Source organism: Ambystoma mexicanum, chromosome 4p (assembly GCF_040938575.1).
Source record: "Ambystoma mexicanum isolate Mex_15411 chromosome 4p, UKY_AmexF1_1, whole genome shotgun sequence".
Classification (NCBI taxonomy): domain Eukaryota; kingdom Metazoa; phylum Chordata; class Amphibia; order Caudata; family Ambystomatidae; genus Ambystoma; species Ambystoma mexicanum.
The window spans coordinates 301,793,173-301,811,301 of record NC_090927.1 but is presented as its reverse complement, the minus strand read 5'-3'; the positions used below and the strand labels follow the sequence as shown (position 1 = coordinate 301,811,301).

Genomic DNA, 18,129 nt, shown 5'->3' with positions numbered 1-18,129 from the left:
AAATATCAAGATGGCCACCAATGAAGTACATACAATCTTCAATATCTCTGTTATTTATGGATGGGTTTTAATTTCTATAGTTTCATTTGAAAGATATTGGGCCTGATTTACAGAACGTTTTCCTATGGCAGTGCACCATTATAAAACACTTCCATGAATCAGGCCCATTGGCGGACACAAATATATGGTTTTAACATTTACTCTGAAGTCAAATGGTATCGCAAAAATGTACATATTCATATTATGAAACATCATTTGCACTTTAAATGGTTCCATGTGTTAAAATCGCGGCAAAAATTGCTGTGCTTACAAAATATTGCGGCAAAAAGGCTGTGGTTACAAAATATTGCGGCAAAAAGGCTGTGGTTTTGCCACCGCAATCCATATAAAGGATGAAGGGGACACCCCCGCACCCTCCAGACCCATTATACCATTAAAGGGGAGCGGGGAACACCCCTGCAACCCCCGCTCCCCTTAAATGGTATAATGGGGTACACCTTTACCGGGTCAAACCACTGCATTTTTGCCGCAATTTTTTGATAAGGCGACATTTTTGCTGCAATGTTATTACTGCATATCCTTTAAATTTGATGTTTCATAGGAAATGAAACCTATCAATATGAAATTTGAGCAACTGTGATAGGGTCATGACTGTCAGGGGGAAGGTGGAGATGAGGCAACCCCAGTTTCTGAGACTCCTCATATGATATTCCTGTTATAAATGGTGCCAGCCTATGTTGCAAAATACCTTCTAGTACATTTTCTGGTCAGTATTCGCTCTTAACTCCAACTCCCAGAGTGCAACTTGGAAACTGGGGAAATTCTGACCCATGCTAGGAGAATAGAATCAAGAACAGCCAGGAAATGGACTTTGAATTTCCCTCCCAAACAACAATGAGCCACCCAACACCTGATCTGACAACCCCAGACTGACCCCAGGAAAATGGTTTGCCAGCTGAAAACAAAATTACATGAGGAGAGACTGCAGGGGCACAGGGGAGACTCAGAAAACCTTCCCAAACCAAACTGGCAACAAAACTCACCAACAACAGAGGAAAGCTGCAGGGAGAATGAACAGCCTAAGCCCTTGTCTGCTAACACACCAGAGACAGTCTCCAAAACCGTTCTGTAAAACAGGGGTGGGGGGGGAGTTTTTTTTTTTTTAAAGCCGCTCACCTGTGTAACAGTCCCTGGTGAAAAGCCAAACAGCATGATTCGTAGATTCAGAGGAGAGCTGCAGTCAAGGAAAAGTGGAGGAGGTGACAGAACCACACTATTAAAGGTGACAGAAGGAAAGGCAGAGAGTGGGTTGTTCGAGTGAGATTAGAGGAGGAAGGGGCAGACCAAGAGACCAAGCGGAGGAGGACGGTGCAGAAGACCGTGGATGTACATTATTCTGGCAGGGTGCAAGCTGAGATATTTGTAAGGAGATGGTATCAGTTGTGAGAGTGAAGTAGAGAGTTATTTGTGAAGGAGGGGTTAGACATGAGTGAAGAGTGGGATTATAGGGGTAAGGGAGGAAGGTAGAATGAGAGGGAGTGGGTGTTGGGAAAGAATAAGGATAGTAGTGAAAAAGGACGGAATGGGGTGTGAGGAGGAGTGTGCAAGAGAGAAGTGAGGGGGTGATATTAGTGAGACTGAGCTTATTCGGAGAGTGAGTAGGGCACTCTAACCCCAGAAGGATATGTAGAGCACCATATCCCCGAGTGGGGGGTTAGAAGAATGGGGTAGTTAGAGGTGTGAAAAGGGGTGTAGAGAGAGTTGAGGGGTCTAGTGAGTCGTGTGGGGAGAGTAGTAGCAGTACAGAGAGGGGAGAGAGTAGTGTGTAGAAAGTAATAGTAGTAGTGTGGAGAGAGTAGGAGGAGTAGTGTGGAGAGGAGAGTAGTAGTATAGTGGAAAGGGAAGCATAGTAGGGTGTGAAGAGGAGAGTGCAGTAGGGGAGCAGAGAGGGAAGCGTAGTGTTTACATCAGAAGATGGAGGTATACCGAGAGAGAGAGGGGAACATTGGAGGGATAAAGAATTAAGTGTCAGGGAGTGTGAGGATGAACAGCGGGTGGAGTAGGCGGGATGAGAGTAGGAGGAGATAAGGGAGAGTAAGAGAGAGACATAGGGAGGAATATCTGAGTATAGAAGGATAAAACCCAGAGAGGCCAAAGTGTCTGGAATGCCACAAATCCTTATGTGGTACCATTCTTTGGGAAACTTTGAGCAGGAACGGCCTAGATTACTACCAGAGGGAGTTTAGATAGATGAGGTATTTAGACGATGGGATTCAGATGGCAAAGACCTTAGATCGTAGGGCTAACCAATCTCTAGATACCATCCTGTGGTTGAAGACGCTTAGGGGAGAGAGGGAATGGTCGAACTCGACACAACCTGCCTATTGTTATCTTGAAAGATCTGCAAATTCTCACCTTAAGCTGTATTTTTAAAAATCCAAAATTAAAATCCAAACTCTTGAATTTTCCTGGAGTCTCTCTGGGTTATTAATGCAATCTGAGACACTACATTATTTTAACTTGTTCAATAGGATTATGTACTCTGATTGTACTATTGAAATTACTAACCTTCAGAGAACAATTATATATTGTCTTTTACTAGGTTACATATAGTTTATCATCTTTTCCGAAATCCTCTTCACTGTCAGATTCTGCTAAGTTTGGTACAGTGTGGAAATCCTTATCACATAGTTCATGGTTTCATCCACACTTACACATATGTAAAAGGTAGGTGGTTTGCTAAACATTTACATATGTATGTGTTCTTATCAACTGCAGAATGGAGTCTGGAATGCACAGCATTAAGAGGGAATGGGAGCTATTCCTTCGATCCTCCATCAATGTCCGATTGGAGATGAAATTGTTGGCTGTAACTGGTCATCCTAGGTTCCAGATCATGACATGGTAGTTGACTCTTCATTGCAGGTAAGAAAACACTTCTTCTAGGCAGAAACGTGTCCAAGCTGGTCTTTTTTGTAGAAAACGTCCAGCTTAATTCTGCAAGTTTAGTTATACTACTTTTAGGGTGATCGACTTGGCATGCTTCTAGTTTATCCAGTACCTGCTCGTGAATATTATTTTGTGTTCCTAGCAAAATAAGTACCAAAGGGTGTCTTCAGATGCTGCAGAGAATGCCTTTCAGTATGACATTTTATTCGACCTTTTTCCAGGCATAGTACCTGTGCTATTAGATCCAGACAACCGTGAAAGGCAGATAACGCATAAGCCTTCCAGGAACCCATTGACAGGAATACCTCTGCAAATGAACTAATGTGCTTTCAAGTATTCACAAAGTAAGACTTGGAGAAGTGTTTTGGATACTTTCTTATAGTAAAAATGAAAACCGTTATGTCCTGTAAAAATATATATAATTTTCTAGCTCCTCTTTATGTGGCATTGATGACATGAATAATTACCTTTGTATGTGCCCTCTTGTGGACTACTAAGACAGTTCTAAGAACAATGTGAAGCAGCCACTGCTATATGTAAAACCAAAACAAAGTCCTTTTTGGCGATTTGTACATGTTGAAGAGTTTTATGAGCTGTACGCTCACTAATTTCCCCACTGAGCGTGGTTTGGACTAACATGGTGGACAGCCTTTGCACACAGTAGTGAAGTGGTCCTCTGAAACCATCACTAGAGCAATTCTGAAAAACTTTTCTAACATAATTCATGACTAGTGAGGAGGCAAGTTTCTTTCCTAATTTCAGAATTCACCTTCAAGCACATAACTTTTGGTTGAGATGCACACCTTTGGTGCCTTTTTTGGCGACAATTGAGGCCAAAACTGCTGCTTTGGTGATCAAAGATTCTTCCAGTTTAAAGGAATGGTTCGGTCAAAATGTTTTATTGCCCCTACGGGTCGGCCATGTTTTTAAGCCGTAGTCGGTCGATTTTAGAAAAATTTCCTATGGACCTTACCCGAGTTTTCGTCCATTAAACGCACGCGAAAACAGGCATCAGGGAGCTGCCATTTGTGATAATCCTATCATTTCCCCCATCGCCCTGGCTGACCTGCTTTTGCGGCACTAAATCATATCCCCCGCCCCTGAGCCTGTCATCAGCAGACGTGTACCGCCCATTTCACAACGCCAAAGCACGTCTTGTGTCAACATTCGCTGCGCTTCAGCAAATGACGTGTCGCCATGGAAATGGCAGGACGCCTCTTTCCTCAATAAGTATAAACAGACCGTTTCACAACACACAGCAGCAGATTTTCGATTCCATTCCTCTCTCTGTGTTACTTTGAGTATTCTGTGACTCGTTTCTGTGCTCTGGTCAGCTACCTTCGTTGCTTGTAGCCCGTGTGAACAGATACCAGTACCACCGCTATCAATTATTTTAGTTTGTTAAACACACAATGGCTACAATAATGCCCTACATGTACGAGCCCGAGTATACCGAGGAGGAACTACTGGAAAGGAAAACACGCGAAAATGATGGGTCTTCGGACGGCAGTTGGGAGGACGATTCAACAGCTGAAGAGCCTGGACCTAGTCGCATGGACGGTGTTTCCACCTGGTGCACATGCAATCGGTGCAAGCTAATGCCAACCGAGGACAAGAACTGCTGCTGCTGTGAAAACTCGGGATGCGTGGCCTACATTTCGGAAGGCGAGCCACGACCGCAATGCATCACCGAGCTGCCAGACTTCAGGGCAGCCTGCCTCACACGGTCCGTGTTGAGGATAATGATGGTGCTTATGCACGAACTTCGTGCAACTGTTCATCCTCGTAATCCGAGTAACGAGTAAGTATACTCTGCTTCTCATGCCACTCCTATTTCATGGTCTTCAACTATATCCAAAATTACATATACATATCATTGTAACGCACGAAAGTCGTTCAATAGTGTGCAGTGTCTAGATAGCATTTGTCCGAGCAGAATGCCATTAGTTACAAGAATTGTCATTGACAACAAACGTTTATTAAACTTATCTTGGTCATTTATAAACAGTTGTTTCATTCCTTTTCACAGGTGGTACAGGCTGGTGGCCTATCGTTCCTTTACATGGTGGCTTCACGGGAGGCTTGGACACCGTGTTCGAAGAGTGATACCTGCCTGTGCCGTTCGTGCCATAAGAGAAACGTTCCGGAGTGACAGCGGTCAGTACAGGGGATTTTCTCTCGCTGTGCTGCAACCTGAACTGTACAATGTTTAAAGTCTTGTATTTTTGTGTCATCAAAATAAGATACAAAATAAAACACCACATATATTTTAACAACGGTTGTTTCGATTTTTTAAATGAATCAAGTGTGTCTCCATTCAAGGATGGATGTCAGACATCAGTGCTCCGAATGGGTGAAGGTCAGGTCGCTGTGAAGTGGGGTGGTCACTATCTAAGCTAACATAATATATTATCAATAATGCATGCACTAAATAACACTTGTTCAAAGTCTTTCAATGGGTTATGTCTCTATAAAAGTCACACATATATCTATACTATCAATTAACATTGTATTATACAGGCCTTAGGTCAAGGGTCTTGACCACTATAATACACTGTTTGAAGTGTGGGTCTGTGCTCACAAGAATCTCCGGTATGTGGCATTTGTTATTGATAGGCAACGATATACTGCAGTAGGGGTCTAATGTTAGTTGGCGATCTGCTAGGTGGGCATCATGGCGTGGTCAGTGGTCTGGCACATGAAGAGAATACCTTGCAGGGACACAGGGTCAGAATGGCAGTAAGTTTCCACTGGCAAGGGTGCGTGGGCAAGGACACGTTTGTGGAGATGAACAAGCTATGTGCTTGGTCCAGGCTGGTTCACGTGCAGGACCGTGATCTCAGAGGAAGAGTGATGTGTTACATTTATTAGCTGTTGCAAATACCTCTGGAGTTTTCCAGTCAGAGTGGGAACGAGGGTGTGGGCCATGTGCTTTGCGCGCTGTACTATCGCAGTGAGGCCTGGTCACCAAGATGGAGTGGAAAGGGGGTACAAAAATGGATGCCCCTTGTCCTGCTCAGTGTTCCCATCTACGCGAATGTCATCCAAAGTTAACATCACATAAGGGCAAAGGGCGAACCCACTACTGGAGGCACTTGGTATGAGTTTCTACTGAGAAGTAAAGGATGAGAGGGGCCTGATGGCCCCTTGCTCCCACACACTTGCCTGCACGCCCCAGGCCCATCCATCCCACCCCCTCTATCAAATACGGTTCGCACCCGGGGATGAGCACTGGCATGGGGGGCTGTCACGGGCACAAACAGCCAAGGTGCCAAACAGCATGTACACTTCAAAAGGTATCCCACGCCCAGAGGCCATCGCTCACATGGCCTCCTCAGACCCTGTGTCTGCAGGCAGGCCTCCCCTGAGGCAGGCCGCCCCCCCCCCTGCAATCCACATAATTGTGTCTCCATTCAGCAGTCTTCCTGTGCCTTATCTGCACGCCCCAGGCCCATCCATCCCACCCCCTCTATCAAAGGCGGTTCGCACCCGGGGATGAGCGCTGGCAAGGGTGGGCTGTCACGGGCGCAAACGGCCAAGGTGCCAAACAGCATGTACACTTCAAAAGGTATCCCATGCCCAGGGGCCATCGCTCACATGGCCTCCTCAGACCCCGTGTCTCCAGGCAGGCCTCCCCGAGGCAGGCCGCCCCCTGCAATAAACATAATACCACGACATGCACACGTCATTCATTCACAAACACACCCCTGTTTCTAATACTTTATAAACCACTTGATATGTCTCATGAGAACATCTTTGTGCTTTGCAAGTCAACTCCTGAACCTTCTACCTGAGAAGCACTGCGATCTATGCTAATCTGCTTGTCGCCGTGCTATCTGTGACTGCTTCGAGCAAACTCGTCAGTGTGCTACCTTTGGCCATCTACCTGTTCTCCTGCAACATACTGCTCGGCCTGCTGAATCCAACTGTTTGTTGGTCAAGGTAAGGCCATGTATCCTAGTCATATTTCGGTCATTTTTACATTTCAATCTATTTGCTATTACAGTACCCAATAGAGCTATGGTCATTGGTCTCATTGCTATTGACTTGAGTTTCAATTGTTATGCTATCAATAGATCTATTTATTTTCATCTGTGTCAATTGTCATCGAATTGCATCCTTCGGGGGTCCAGTCTATAATGTAAGCATGGTTCCTTTTTGTGCAAGACAGAACATCCAAGGGACGAGTCACATGTCCAGAGTTTAGTCACATAATTTAAAAAATGTCTGTAACTTATGCAAATACTAAGCCACACATGATGAACTGGTATAGTTCCGGTAACCAAAACAAACCTTGCATTGAGCATGGTATGGTTCATTTACTTTTTTATGACATTTTTATTCATCAAGGTTTTATAATAATCTTGATATTTACTTTTCAGAATTTTCAACAATGCCTGCCTGTTCGATTAGCGGTTGCCCTTCGAAGACCCATGCTAAATCTGAAGGCACTACAATGCATGTATTCCCGAAAACTGTTGATCGAATAAGAGAATGGGTCAGACATTGCGGATATCCACTGGATGAGCTGGAAAGTAGAGTCCAACAAGTCTTTGAGGACAAGAGGGGTGATCGATACCGCTTCTGCAGCTGGCACTTTCCCTCGAACATGTACACCACATCTTGGGTAACAAAGAAGAATAAACGGCGATCGACACGAAAATTGCTCGCAAACGCTATTCCCACTCTATTCGTCCACAATCCGCCACTGGTGAGTCAAGTGTCTGTTTTTAGCATTAGGCCTTGCGGTAGTGTGTAGGTAGCCGAATGGATTCATTGATATTTTAGGTGTTGTTTCCAATTTTTAATACTTTCGACATTGATATGAGTGTATAGCTTTTTGAATAATGACATTTATCAATATATTATTTTTAGATTTCATAACCCACAAACAAAATCTATATATGGGCACAGGGAACTGTGCTATATTGCACATTACTCAAGTATTCTGTCTCCTTACATGGCAATTTTAAATATTGGCATTTCATTATCAAACAATAATTTACCTTTACAACTTCTTGACTATCCCTTGAATCTGAAGCAAGAACATTCTACTTCTGTCACGTGCTCGTAGTTATCAACCACTTCTAGCGCGTATCAGGTAATCATACTTGGCTATTCCGCTACAGACTTGTTTTTTGCATGTCAAGTAATAGTTTGTATGTATTGTGTGATTATTTTACCAATTGTTTGGTTAGTGCTTTCCAATTGATAGACACCTTAGTCGTCGTCCCCTGGTGTTTGTTTTCAGTTATAATTAGTGTTATCCATACTAATGCAAGTACTGTCTTTCAGGGAGATGCTGAAGCATCCACCACATTGACAACAGCCCTAGATGTTCTTCAGCAGCACGAGGTATGGATACTGACAGCTCAATCGACCGTGATCATCAGGACTGGAACACTTGTCGTTTGATTGTTCTACACCATGTTTCATTCGTGGTTAGCTGTTGATATGTACCTGTGCGGTCGACCCCAGCGTGTGTTGTGTTTTCAATATTGTAATCCTTGCTAATGCAAATACTATGTTTCAGGCAGTTGTTGAATCGTCAACCCAACCACTTGATGCAGAGCCTGACATTCAAGTAATTCCGGTGGAAGCGGACCATGCGGATACAAATCGGCTCAACAGCTTTCGGAAGTGCGCACCACATTGACAACAGCCTTAGATATTCTTCAGCAGCACGAGGTATGGATACTGACAGCTCCATCGAGCGTGATCATATAACGTGATTCCATTTGCTATACTTTCTTCCCTATTAACGCAAGTACTGTGTTTCAGGGAGACGATGGAGCTTCCACTACAATCACAAGATCCCATTTAGATGATGCAGATCTAAAGAAATCGGAGAAATAAGTCGATTAAATCTGATCATATTTAAATATTCCTTGATTCTTTTAGACAATGCAACATTTGTGGTTATCTCTTTATATGTACCTGTGCCGTCGACCCCAAGTGTGTGTTATGTTTACAATATTGAAAACCATACTAATGCAAGTACTGTGTTTCAGGGAGTTGCTGATGCCTCCTCTTCAATACAATCATTTGTGGCAGTCCATGCAGAGCCAGAGGTATGGATACGGACAGCTCCATCGAACTAGGTCATCAGAGCTCGAACACTTGTCGTTTGATTGTTCCACACAATGTTTAAATCGTGTTTGGCTATTGAGATGTACATGTGTGTTCGTCCTCACGTGTGTTTTATGCTAACAATATTTTGATACACAGTAATGAAAATACTATGTTTCAGGGATTCGATGGAGCCTCATTCCGTGCTGTCTATGCGGATACAGAAAATATAGTCGTTGCAGCGCAAGAGGAAGGCGAGACATGCGGATACGTATCGGAGCAACAGCGTGCAGATGTTGAAGGTCGAGTCAAAAAAGTTGCAAAGAAAAGAAACAAAAAACAAAAATAAGGTTAGTTACAAACAATTCATAACTTTAGAAATGTTTTTGTGCTGGGGACTATTTTATGTTTTTTTCAAGTCAATTGTACTATACTTTATCGTGTGTTTAAACTGAACATCCCTTTTCCAATCTGTCCTCTAGTTCCCCGTGGGTCTACGAACAATACATACAGTCAGTGAAGCGAATGAGAGAAGTTGCTTGCCAGACCATTTACACTATGGAGGCTACGGAGGTACTATTAATTGAGAAGCGGCAGGTTGAGACTCGGGATGCTCATGTCCAATGTACAGAAAATGAAATGAATGTGTCCGGAGAATCCGGCAAATTTGTATTGGACCATTGCTACAGTACGACCGCACCACTGCAACAACATTATACTGGATGTATTGAAGATAGCTCTGAAGTAGTCGCAGATCAATTCACACAATCTACACCCGCCAACAAATTGCTACCAAAAAAGCTGTTGACATTGGTGTGTTCTCCCATCAATGTTGAAGTAGCAGATGTTGAAATGACAGAGAATGAACCAGCAGCAGCATTCACCGGCGCATCAGAACTTGATAGCAGCGATATTTCTTTCAAATGTGGTGATATGTCCTCAACGTCACAGGCCAAAACAACTTTGACGCAGGATGACAGTCTAATGAAAGAGGACAAATACATAGTATTCGACAGTTGTTTGATGGATATTAGAAGTATGCTGAAATGTGGGCATTCCGTCAGAGGGAAAGTATGTGGGAAGCCATTGATTCATGTGACTTGTCAAAAACAAGGCAGTAACGTCACAATACATGCCACCTGTAGATTACATCATACATTCTCATGGTCTGCACAACCGATGCTGGGGAAACTGCTAGCAGGCAATCTACTGTGTGCAGCTGCATCACTTTTTAGTGGCTCCAGTTTTAGAAAGTTTAAGTCTTTCTTTCAGTTTGTGGGACTCCATTTCATTTAAAAAACGCAGTACTACAAATACCAACATGATTATCTGTTTCCGGCCATTAGTGATGCTTGGAAAATTGAACAATTGTCTCTAGCAAGTACATTCGAAGGCAAACAATTCAGGCTAGCCGGCGATGGACAGTGCGACAGCCCTGGATTTTCTGCCAAGTACTGCACCTACCACTTTCAGGACATGGATAGTAAAAAAAATTGTGAGTTCGGTGGTCGTGCAGGTAACACAATGTACATCCTCAGTGGCCATGGAGAAAACAGGATTTATAAAATCAGTGGAATATCTGCAATCGAGGGGAATGCACATCGACCTCATAGCCACGGATAGACACGTTTCAATTGCCAAGACAATGAGAGAGCAGTTCCCACATATTAAACATCAATTTGACATATGGCATCTTGCTAAATCAATCAATAAGAAAATCTCGACTGCAGGGAAAAAAAAGGTTTGGAAAGTATTTCAGACTGGTCCCAGTCTATCAGCAACCATCTTTGGTGGAGCTCTAAAACTTGTGAAGGGTCAGTGGAAATACTACTTGAAAAATGGCGGTCACTGATGCACTACTGTACCAACGTGCACCGCTGGTCAGAAAACCTACATTTCCACCAATGTGAAAATGGCCCTTTCTCCCCAGTGGAGGCACGGAAGAAGAAGTGGTTGAATCCATCTTCACCGACACACAAAGCCATTGAGAAGATTGTTTTCGATAAAACTCTATCAAGAGATTTGAGGGGACTGACAGAATTCTGTCACACAGGAGGTTTGCAGGTGTTGCACAATATGTGCCTAAAGTACAGGCCAAAGCGCTTGCATTTCAGCATACAGGGCATGAGACATAGGACTCTACTTGCCGTCTTGGCCCAGAACGAGAATCTCGGCCGTGAACAATCTAGGACTAAGGGTAATGTAAGGATGCCTCGCTACACTAAGGCCTTTTCAAAAAGAAGTAAGCAATGGGTGATCAAACCATTCTATGAGGAAATGGAGTTCGACTTTGCCAAAAGCCTTATTGTTGCTGTATTAGAGAAGCAAAGATATGGAATTTTGAACGTTTCTGTGCAGAGCACTGATCCATTGCCACCCAACATTGCCACTGTGCCATGTCCACCCAAAGGAGAGCTGATTGTGAAGTACAAATCCCGGTTTAAATAATTGTAATACGATTGTCTTTTTGTAAATAAATGTTATTGTATAGTGTGCATACAAAGTACGCTAACCCTATCCGCTACCTTCACCATCCTGGGTGCCGAACAACCTGGGTGTCATCTTTGAATTCTCTCTCTATTCACCTCATATTGCTGACCTTGTCGATATGTGTATGTATATATTTTTGTTGATTTAACTAATTTTCGCAATCTCTTCTAAATGCTGTGCACTGTTAACTGAGGCTTGCGTATTGCAAATAATAAAAGAAACAAACAATAAATATCACTTTCAACTCAACTCCTTGGGTACTTTATACTTTCCCTGACCTTCCCCAAAAATTAAAAGTCTCAATAGTTATGGTTCTTTGGGGCTTCAAAGCTCGCAGACAACGAGGACAAAATTGGGGGCCTTAGAACGCGCCAAGCGAGCTGTTGCAGATGGGAGAGAAGCCAGTTCGCATTTGCACATTGAGGCGCACTACATAGATGGATTCGAAACTTCAAGTTCTCACAGATGGCTTTACTACGGGATGTTGCAAAGAAAGAATGTATGCTCATTTCTAGTGAAGGTCAGCGGCTTTGATTTTCAGCTCCCGCCCTGAAGAGGCCCACAACTCGCACTGGCAGTATAAGGTTCTATTGTTTTTTGACCCTGAGAGACAGGGACCATGCCGAAAGAACTTCATTTGAAGGGGGGGCAGGGGGATGCAATAACGTAAGAGACGATAAGGCAGAAAATTCTGAAACTAGACTGAGTTTCATGTTAGTTCAGTATATGAAAAATCGTTGTCAAGAGCACAGTGGGATTTACGGACTGCATTACACAGAGACACAATGGAAATTGCAAATATAATGTAAGTAACTCTTTAGACGCTTTTATACCGGAATGAAGAATTAATGAATGGATGCATGAATAAATGAATGAATGAAGAGCTTGGAAAAAGTTTGTGGGATCGTCCTTGTAGCGGGCACATGGGCATGCAGGTCCACATTCCACGCGCATGTAGACAAAATCTAGTGATATTTTCTTACTTTATAGGCAGTGAGGTGACAGACAAAGATATCGTTGGAGGAATTAAGGCCTTCTTTGGAGTGGATGTTTTTTCACTTTCTGGCACTTTTTCTACATAGTTAGATGGGAACCAGCCAACATTTGCTTGAAAGCTTCCATACAGCCAACCGGGCTCACCCACAGTTTTCTCATCGACCTAAATAAAACACAAAGGAAATAAATGTGACCAATAAAACAAACTGGGTGGACGTGATTACCTTGTGATTTCAGTTCTACAGAAAATATACTGGCTATATACAAATATGATTGAAACTTGAAATAAAAACAATGTTAAGGTTTACGTTGATCATCATCGTGTAGAGGCACTAATTTTGGAGATAAACAAGACAAGTCCTTATGTTTGAAAACATTCAGCCTGCAAATTGGGAACTCAAAAGTGTTTTAATTAAACTCACACAGCACCAGCAGTGCCACCCATTCCTGCAGTGCTGAAAGGGCATCTTTGTGAACTCCACTGGAAGTGACCTTGCCCAGTATGTAACTGGCACCAACATCCCAAGCCCAAAAGTTTCCCAAATACTTCCCACCACAGGAGGACTGAGAGCATTCAGTGAGGGGTCAGTTATGCGAAGCGGACATATGCTTGTATTTTTCACAGAATTAAACATTTTATTAAAAAGAAAAACGGAGAAAATAAATCCTTGCTAAACCTACTCTATCAGGGAGTTCCCTACCTAGAGTAAGAGCTAAGGGAATCACTCCTAACAGAAACAAACTGGCCCTCACACTAAGCAACAAAAACATACTAAGTAAATTATAAACAACATAAATGAGTGAATAACCAACAAACAGTAATTAGGATAACCTTCACCTGTCATGGGTAAATCCCTTCCCCAGGATTGTTCAAAGTCAATTTCTCCAAATGGTCAGAGTAATACAATCTTGAACCAGTTTTTTGTAAGTTCCAAATAAAACACAAGTTCTCCAAACAAAATTCCACTGATAACAGTTCTTCAGCTTTCAGATGAAAAGATCCCTTTCCAATTCCAGCCGAGGAAATAGCACCAATGGTAATCCTGGATGTCTTCCTTCCAAGTTTTCTTTGCCACTGTTCAAAGAATAGATTAGCCACTTCTTCTACAATACTTCAAATGTTCATAACCTCTGCAGTACATTTGGTATAGTGGTCAGGATGCCATTTCATGATTTCTTGGGGTGGGGGGTCTTTCTCCTCTTGACAATCACCCTTCCACTGCTGTTACGGTGGAAACAGACTCCTTGGTTCCACAGTATGCCGCTACTTCAACCAACTTCACTGTGACATCCACTTAGAGCTTTATGTGTTATACTGCCACAAGGATAACCTGCCTGTGCATCCAGACGGACTTTCTCTAATCATCAACAGTTTCAGCATTAAAAGGTTGTTTGTTCAATCTTTACAAGACCCAGTACCCTTGCCCATATTTGTACAGACCTTCTTGGTTCCAGTAGCTACCTTGAAGCTGTATTGCCACACTTCAAACGTCAGATAACCATGTTCGTCTTGTATCAGCATAGCTCTCAACCATTTGTGTTGCCAAAGCAGGTGAAATCACCCGATTTGGTTTTTGGCGGGTGAGACGCCCATTGGAATGAATGGGCGTGCAGGAGGCTTGGCGGGTGAGTCAGCCGTTTTAAAGGCGGGTGACACCCGCCAAAAGCGTGTGAGTTGAGAGCTATGTATCAGAGGATACTGGACCTATAACATCTGTGCCCGTTAGGTGGATTGATTTAAACAAGGCTTCCTTCACTCTAGAAAGGGCTTGCCTCTTGGCTTGGGTGAATCTTGTTCTTATTAGTATGACAACCTCTGCAGTTAAAGAATATTAATTTTAGTGTTACAAGATTCAGTCTTCAAAGGGAAAACATGTTTAAGCATATGCAACCCCTCTTTAAGGTAGTTCTTCGACCTTAACTATTTGTAATGCTTTGTATTCCCAAGTATTAACACAGAGACACTTTGTACTCTGGTCGGAATCAGAATTGATCACACGCGACCTCCATTTGTTGTTTAACGATCTTGTTACAAGTGTGAAAGTCAGCATCAGCATTTTCAGAGTACTTCAGAAAGCGTTCACCTTTTAATTGGAGACACGCTACCACTCCAGCAACATTTAAAAGGTCAACAATGGGAAATGAACTGCTTTACTTCACACGTGAGCACTATAACTTGTACTAGAAGCACACGTGATACATTTCCATTGGCAAGAATGTCTTTCACAACGACAGTTTCTACTTGCTTCTAGTTTAACGTTACCCACTTTAGAGCTGGTAACAGTTACCGGCAAGAGTTTATGAGTGAACCTGAGCGCCATTCATCACTCACCAGCTCCAGGAACACTGAGGTTGTGGGCTGTTTCCACTTCCAGACTTCTTCCTCTTCCTTCTACGTTTAGGTACACTTGGGAACCAAACCCATCTGCAACACGGGTGTCTTCAGTCCAGCCTCACCAGTTTGGAGTCTCCTGCACTCTGTTCTCCCTTGGCTTGCTTCTTGCTATGGGCCTCGGGCTCCAGCATGGTTACGACTTTGCAATTACAGACACTGGGTGCACCTGGGAAGACCTTCACTTTCAGCATGTCTCTCTCAGTGTAGCCATGGCAAGGCAGGGTTTGTCAATGCAGATCACTCTCAGAATTTAAAGGTGAAATCTGCTCTCTCCACGTCCAGGGCGTCCCTTAAGTGATCACACTTCCTCATGATCTGCCAGACTTCTGATCGTCTCCCTTTGCTACTACTGCCAGCTTTCCAGCTCCTGCTCCAGCTCCTTCCTCCTGCTGCAGCCTTTTATGCCTCTTAGGTGGGGCAATTGGTTTCAGGTACAGGCCATTACTGTTAATTGCCTGCCCATGGCAAATGCTGTTAGGCCTAATTGCCTGTCCTTTACTCCTGCATGCCTCTTCAGCCGTCTTCTTCAGATCAGTCCCTATGGGATTCTGATACATGTAGTTCACTTCATCAAAGTGAGGTTTTTCCACTTCTTTAATTTGTCAAAAAGCCATCAAAAGGGAGGGATTACAGGGAAAGTTAAAAGAGGGGATCCTCCCAGTCTTCCTGGTCCGATTCCCCCGCTCCCTCCATGTGATCCTACCGCAGCACACCACCCCCAGGGTCGGGATCAGAAAGCGCCTGACTTAACCTGGCCATATGAGGAGGATCCCAGACCAGGCTTCTGCAGATAATCTCTTCAGATTCTTCACAATTCCAAGGTGATTGATGGGTGGAGGGCAGTGTTGCAAAGTCCACAGCTTGTTTATGTTGTTGAATGAAGTCAAGAGGCACAAGTAGCAACAATGGATGCACGGAGCAGGGAATCTCAGTTTTCCAGATGCACACACTGTGTAGGGAATCCAAGAGGGCAAACGCACATCTTGTGGGCTAGTTCTGTCCGCCAGAATCGGCTTTCAGTCCTGCATATTCTATTGAACAAATTCATATAATTTGCGCTTGCATCAGTCAGGAGCAATCGGGGAAACAAAGTGCACACATTCATGATAGATGTGCTCAGCCCATGGGGAGAAGATGCAAATGTAAGTAGGGGTTTCCAAAGGACAGGAGTCTGTGCATGTAGATGGCAAAGGTTAAGAGGTGGCTGGTTGCAGGTGACTGGAGAGACAGAATAGGCAAGAGGTTGGAGAAGAAGGTTGCAAGAGGTGCGGAGGATGATATGGAGAGAAAACCAAAGGTGGAAAGGGAGAGATGGTGAGGAGGAGAGAATACACAAGGAAGAGGGAGGGAGAGAAACTGATGAGGATCCAATGGGGGGGGAGAAAGAACGGCTGAGGAGGAGGCAGGGAGATCACTTAAGGGATGATGGGGAGAAGCACCAAAGAGGAGAAATGAGACGACACTGGGGGCATTGGAAAGAAACCTGCTGCAAAGGAAATTAAGACAAGTCCGAAGGAGGAGTGGGAGATGAAGACTGAAGAGAAGAATAAGAGAGGAGTTAAGGAGGAGAAAAAGAAGCTGGAGAGTAGGTGGCACGAGGAGGTAAGAAGGAACAGAAGTGCTGGAAATGAGGTAGACTAAAGAGATAAGTAGGAGGTAGAGAGGAGTAACTAAAGGAAGAAAGGAAGGGACACAGGTTCCCTAAGCCTGTGGGGTGCGAGAAGGTGTGAAAGAGGAACACGCATTTGGCAACGCCTCAAGGAGGCTCAACAGGAGTTAATGGGCAGCAAAGTGAGCAGGAGTGTGAGGGAAGGTCCTGCAGATTGGGTTTAAAACCCCCAAAAATGATATCGAGCTTCATGCCAGAGTTCAGCCTCTAAGCCCAGGATGGGGTATTGAAACTATGCTGCTTACCAAGGTCTGGTTTCCAAAAGAAGTGTGTTGCACCCGAGCTATCCTCCTGGCCTCAGGTTGATAGGTTATCAGACTGGGACTCTGGGGAGGGGAAACAGAAATGAGGACAGCAAGCACCCTGCAAAGCCTTAGTGGTGGTCGCTCATCCGGTGGAAGTTTGGAACACTATTGGGAAACAGACAATGTCCTATGTGCAAAGCTGCCTCAGGTTCCCACCAGAGCCAAAGAACCTGCCTTCCTTACTAGTGACAAGTCGTAGAAGAACCAACCAGATAGAACAAGGACACCACTGCATTACAGATATAGAATGACGCTGAGGAGAGACCCATTAAAGTCTGACATTTCTTTGAGAGACTGCTTACAAGGCCATATCCACCACTGCACTTTGGACTGTCATTTACATTTCAACTTAGTTATGTTGCAAACAACATACAGTATGACAAACAGTATCATTGCAACTCCTCTTTATTTCAGATAAGAGAATGCAGAGCTAATAACTCACATAGCAACAACCTCCCTCATCCACCAACTGACTCCTTTCTTCCACTCCATTCCAGAATCAGTCACTCAACACTGTCACTCGGGATTCTGATGCCAGAATCCACACTTACATAAACACGTGGCCAACATCCCAACACCTCCCTTGCGTCCACTGACATCACACCCCATTACCAGGGCTTGTTCTCCTGAACGCAGCCATCCTCTTATCTTTGCCCCATACCCATCCACCCTTAACCAAAACAGCAACACTTCAATCTCTCACCACTTTCACGTCCTCAGAAAACCTCGATTCACCCTCCATCACTCTTCCTGGTAACTTCAAGTTTACCAAATCCCCTGGCCTAACCCCCTTGCAACTGTGAAGTCGATCATACCACATCTTTGCTCTTACCTCACTCAGATAAATGCTATTTCTTATTTCCACCAAATCCAACTGCTCGACACCCGACCTCTCGATCCATTCTGGGCACAACAAGCTATTGGGTACATGTCCCCGTAGGAGTTCAAATGATGATACACCCATTACAGAGTGCAGTGCTAATCTGTACTGAAACAATTTCTTCATTACAGGCCTGATCCAAACCCCTATTTTCCTGACAGCAATCCTAATGCACAGTTCTATTGAACCTATCCACCCCTTAACTTGAGGGTTGTCCAATGACATGGTCACCTGGTACAATTCCATAACCTTCTAAAAAATTCCACAAACTCTTTCAAGATGAACTGAGGCCCACTGTCCATAAAAAATCAGCTAGGAACACTGATGTTGCTGGGTGTGATATCACTTACCATGCATACCTTAGGCCACATGGACA

General features: G+C 43.9%; 1 protein-coding gene across 7 annotated transcripts in view; it reads right to left on the bottom strand.

Annotated features, from left to right (window-relative positions):
- The window catches only part of ITSN2 (intersectin 2), a 2,589,317-nt gene that overhangs the window by 1,016,424 nt on the left and 1,554,764 nt on the right, over positions 1 to 18,129 (bottom strand). For all 7 annotated transcript variants that reach the window (XM_069605851.1, XM_069605856.1, XM_069605854.1 and 4 more), the window contains one exon: positions 12,492 to 12,667. In XM_069605851.1, coding sequence (XP_069461952.1) covers positions 12,492 to 12,667 — 176 coding nt within the window. The remainder of the gene's footprint in view (positions 1 to 12,491; positions 12,668 to 18,129) is intronic.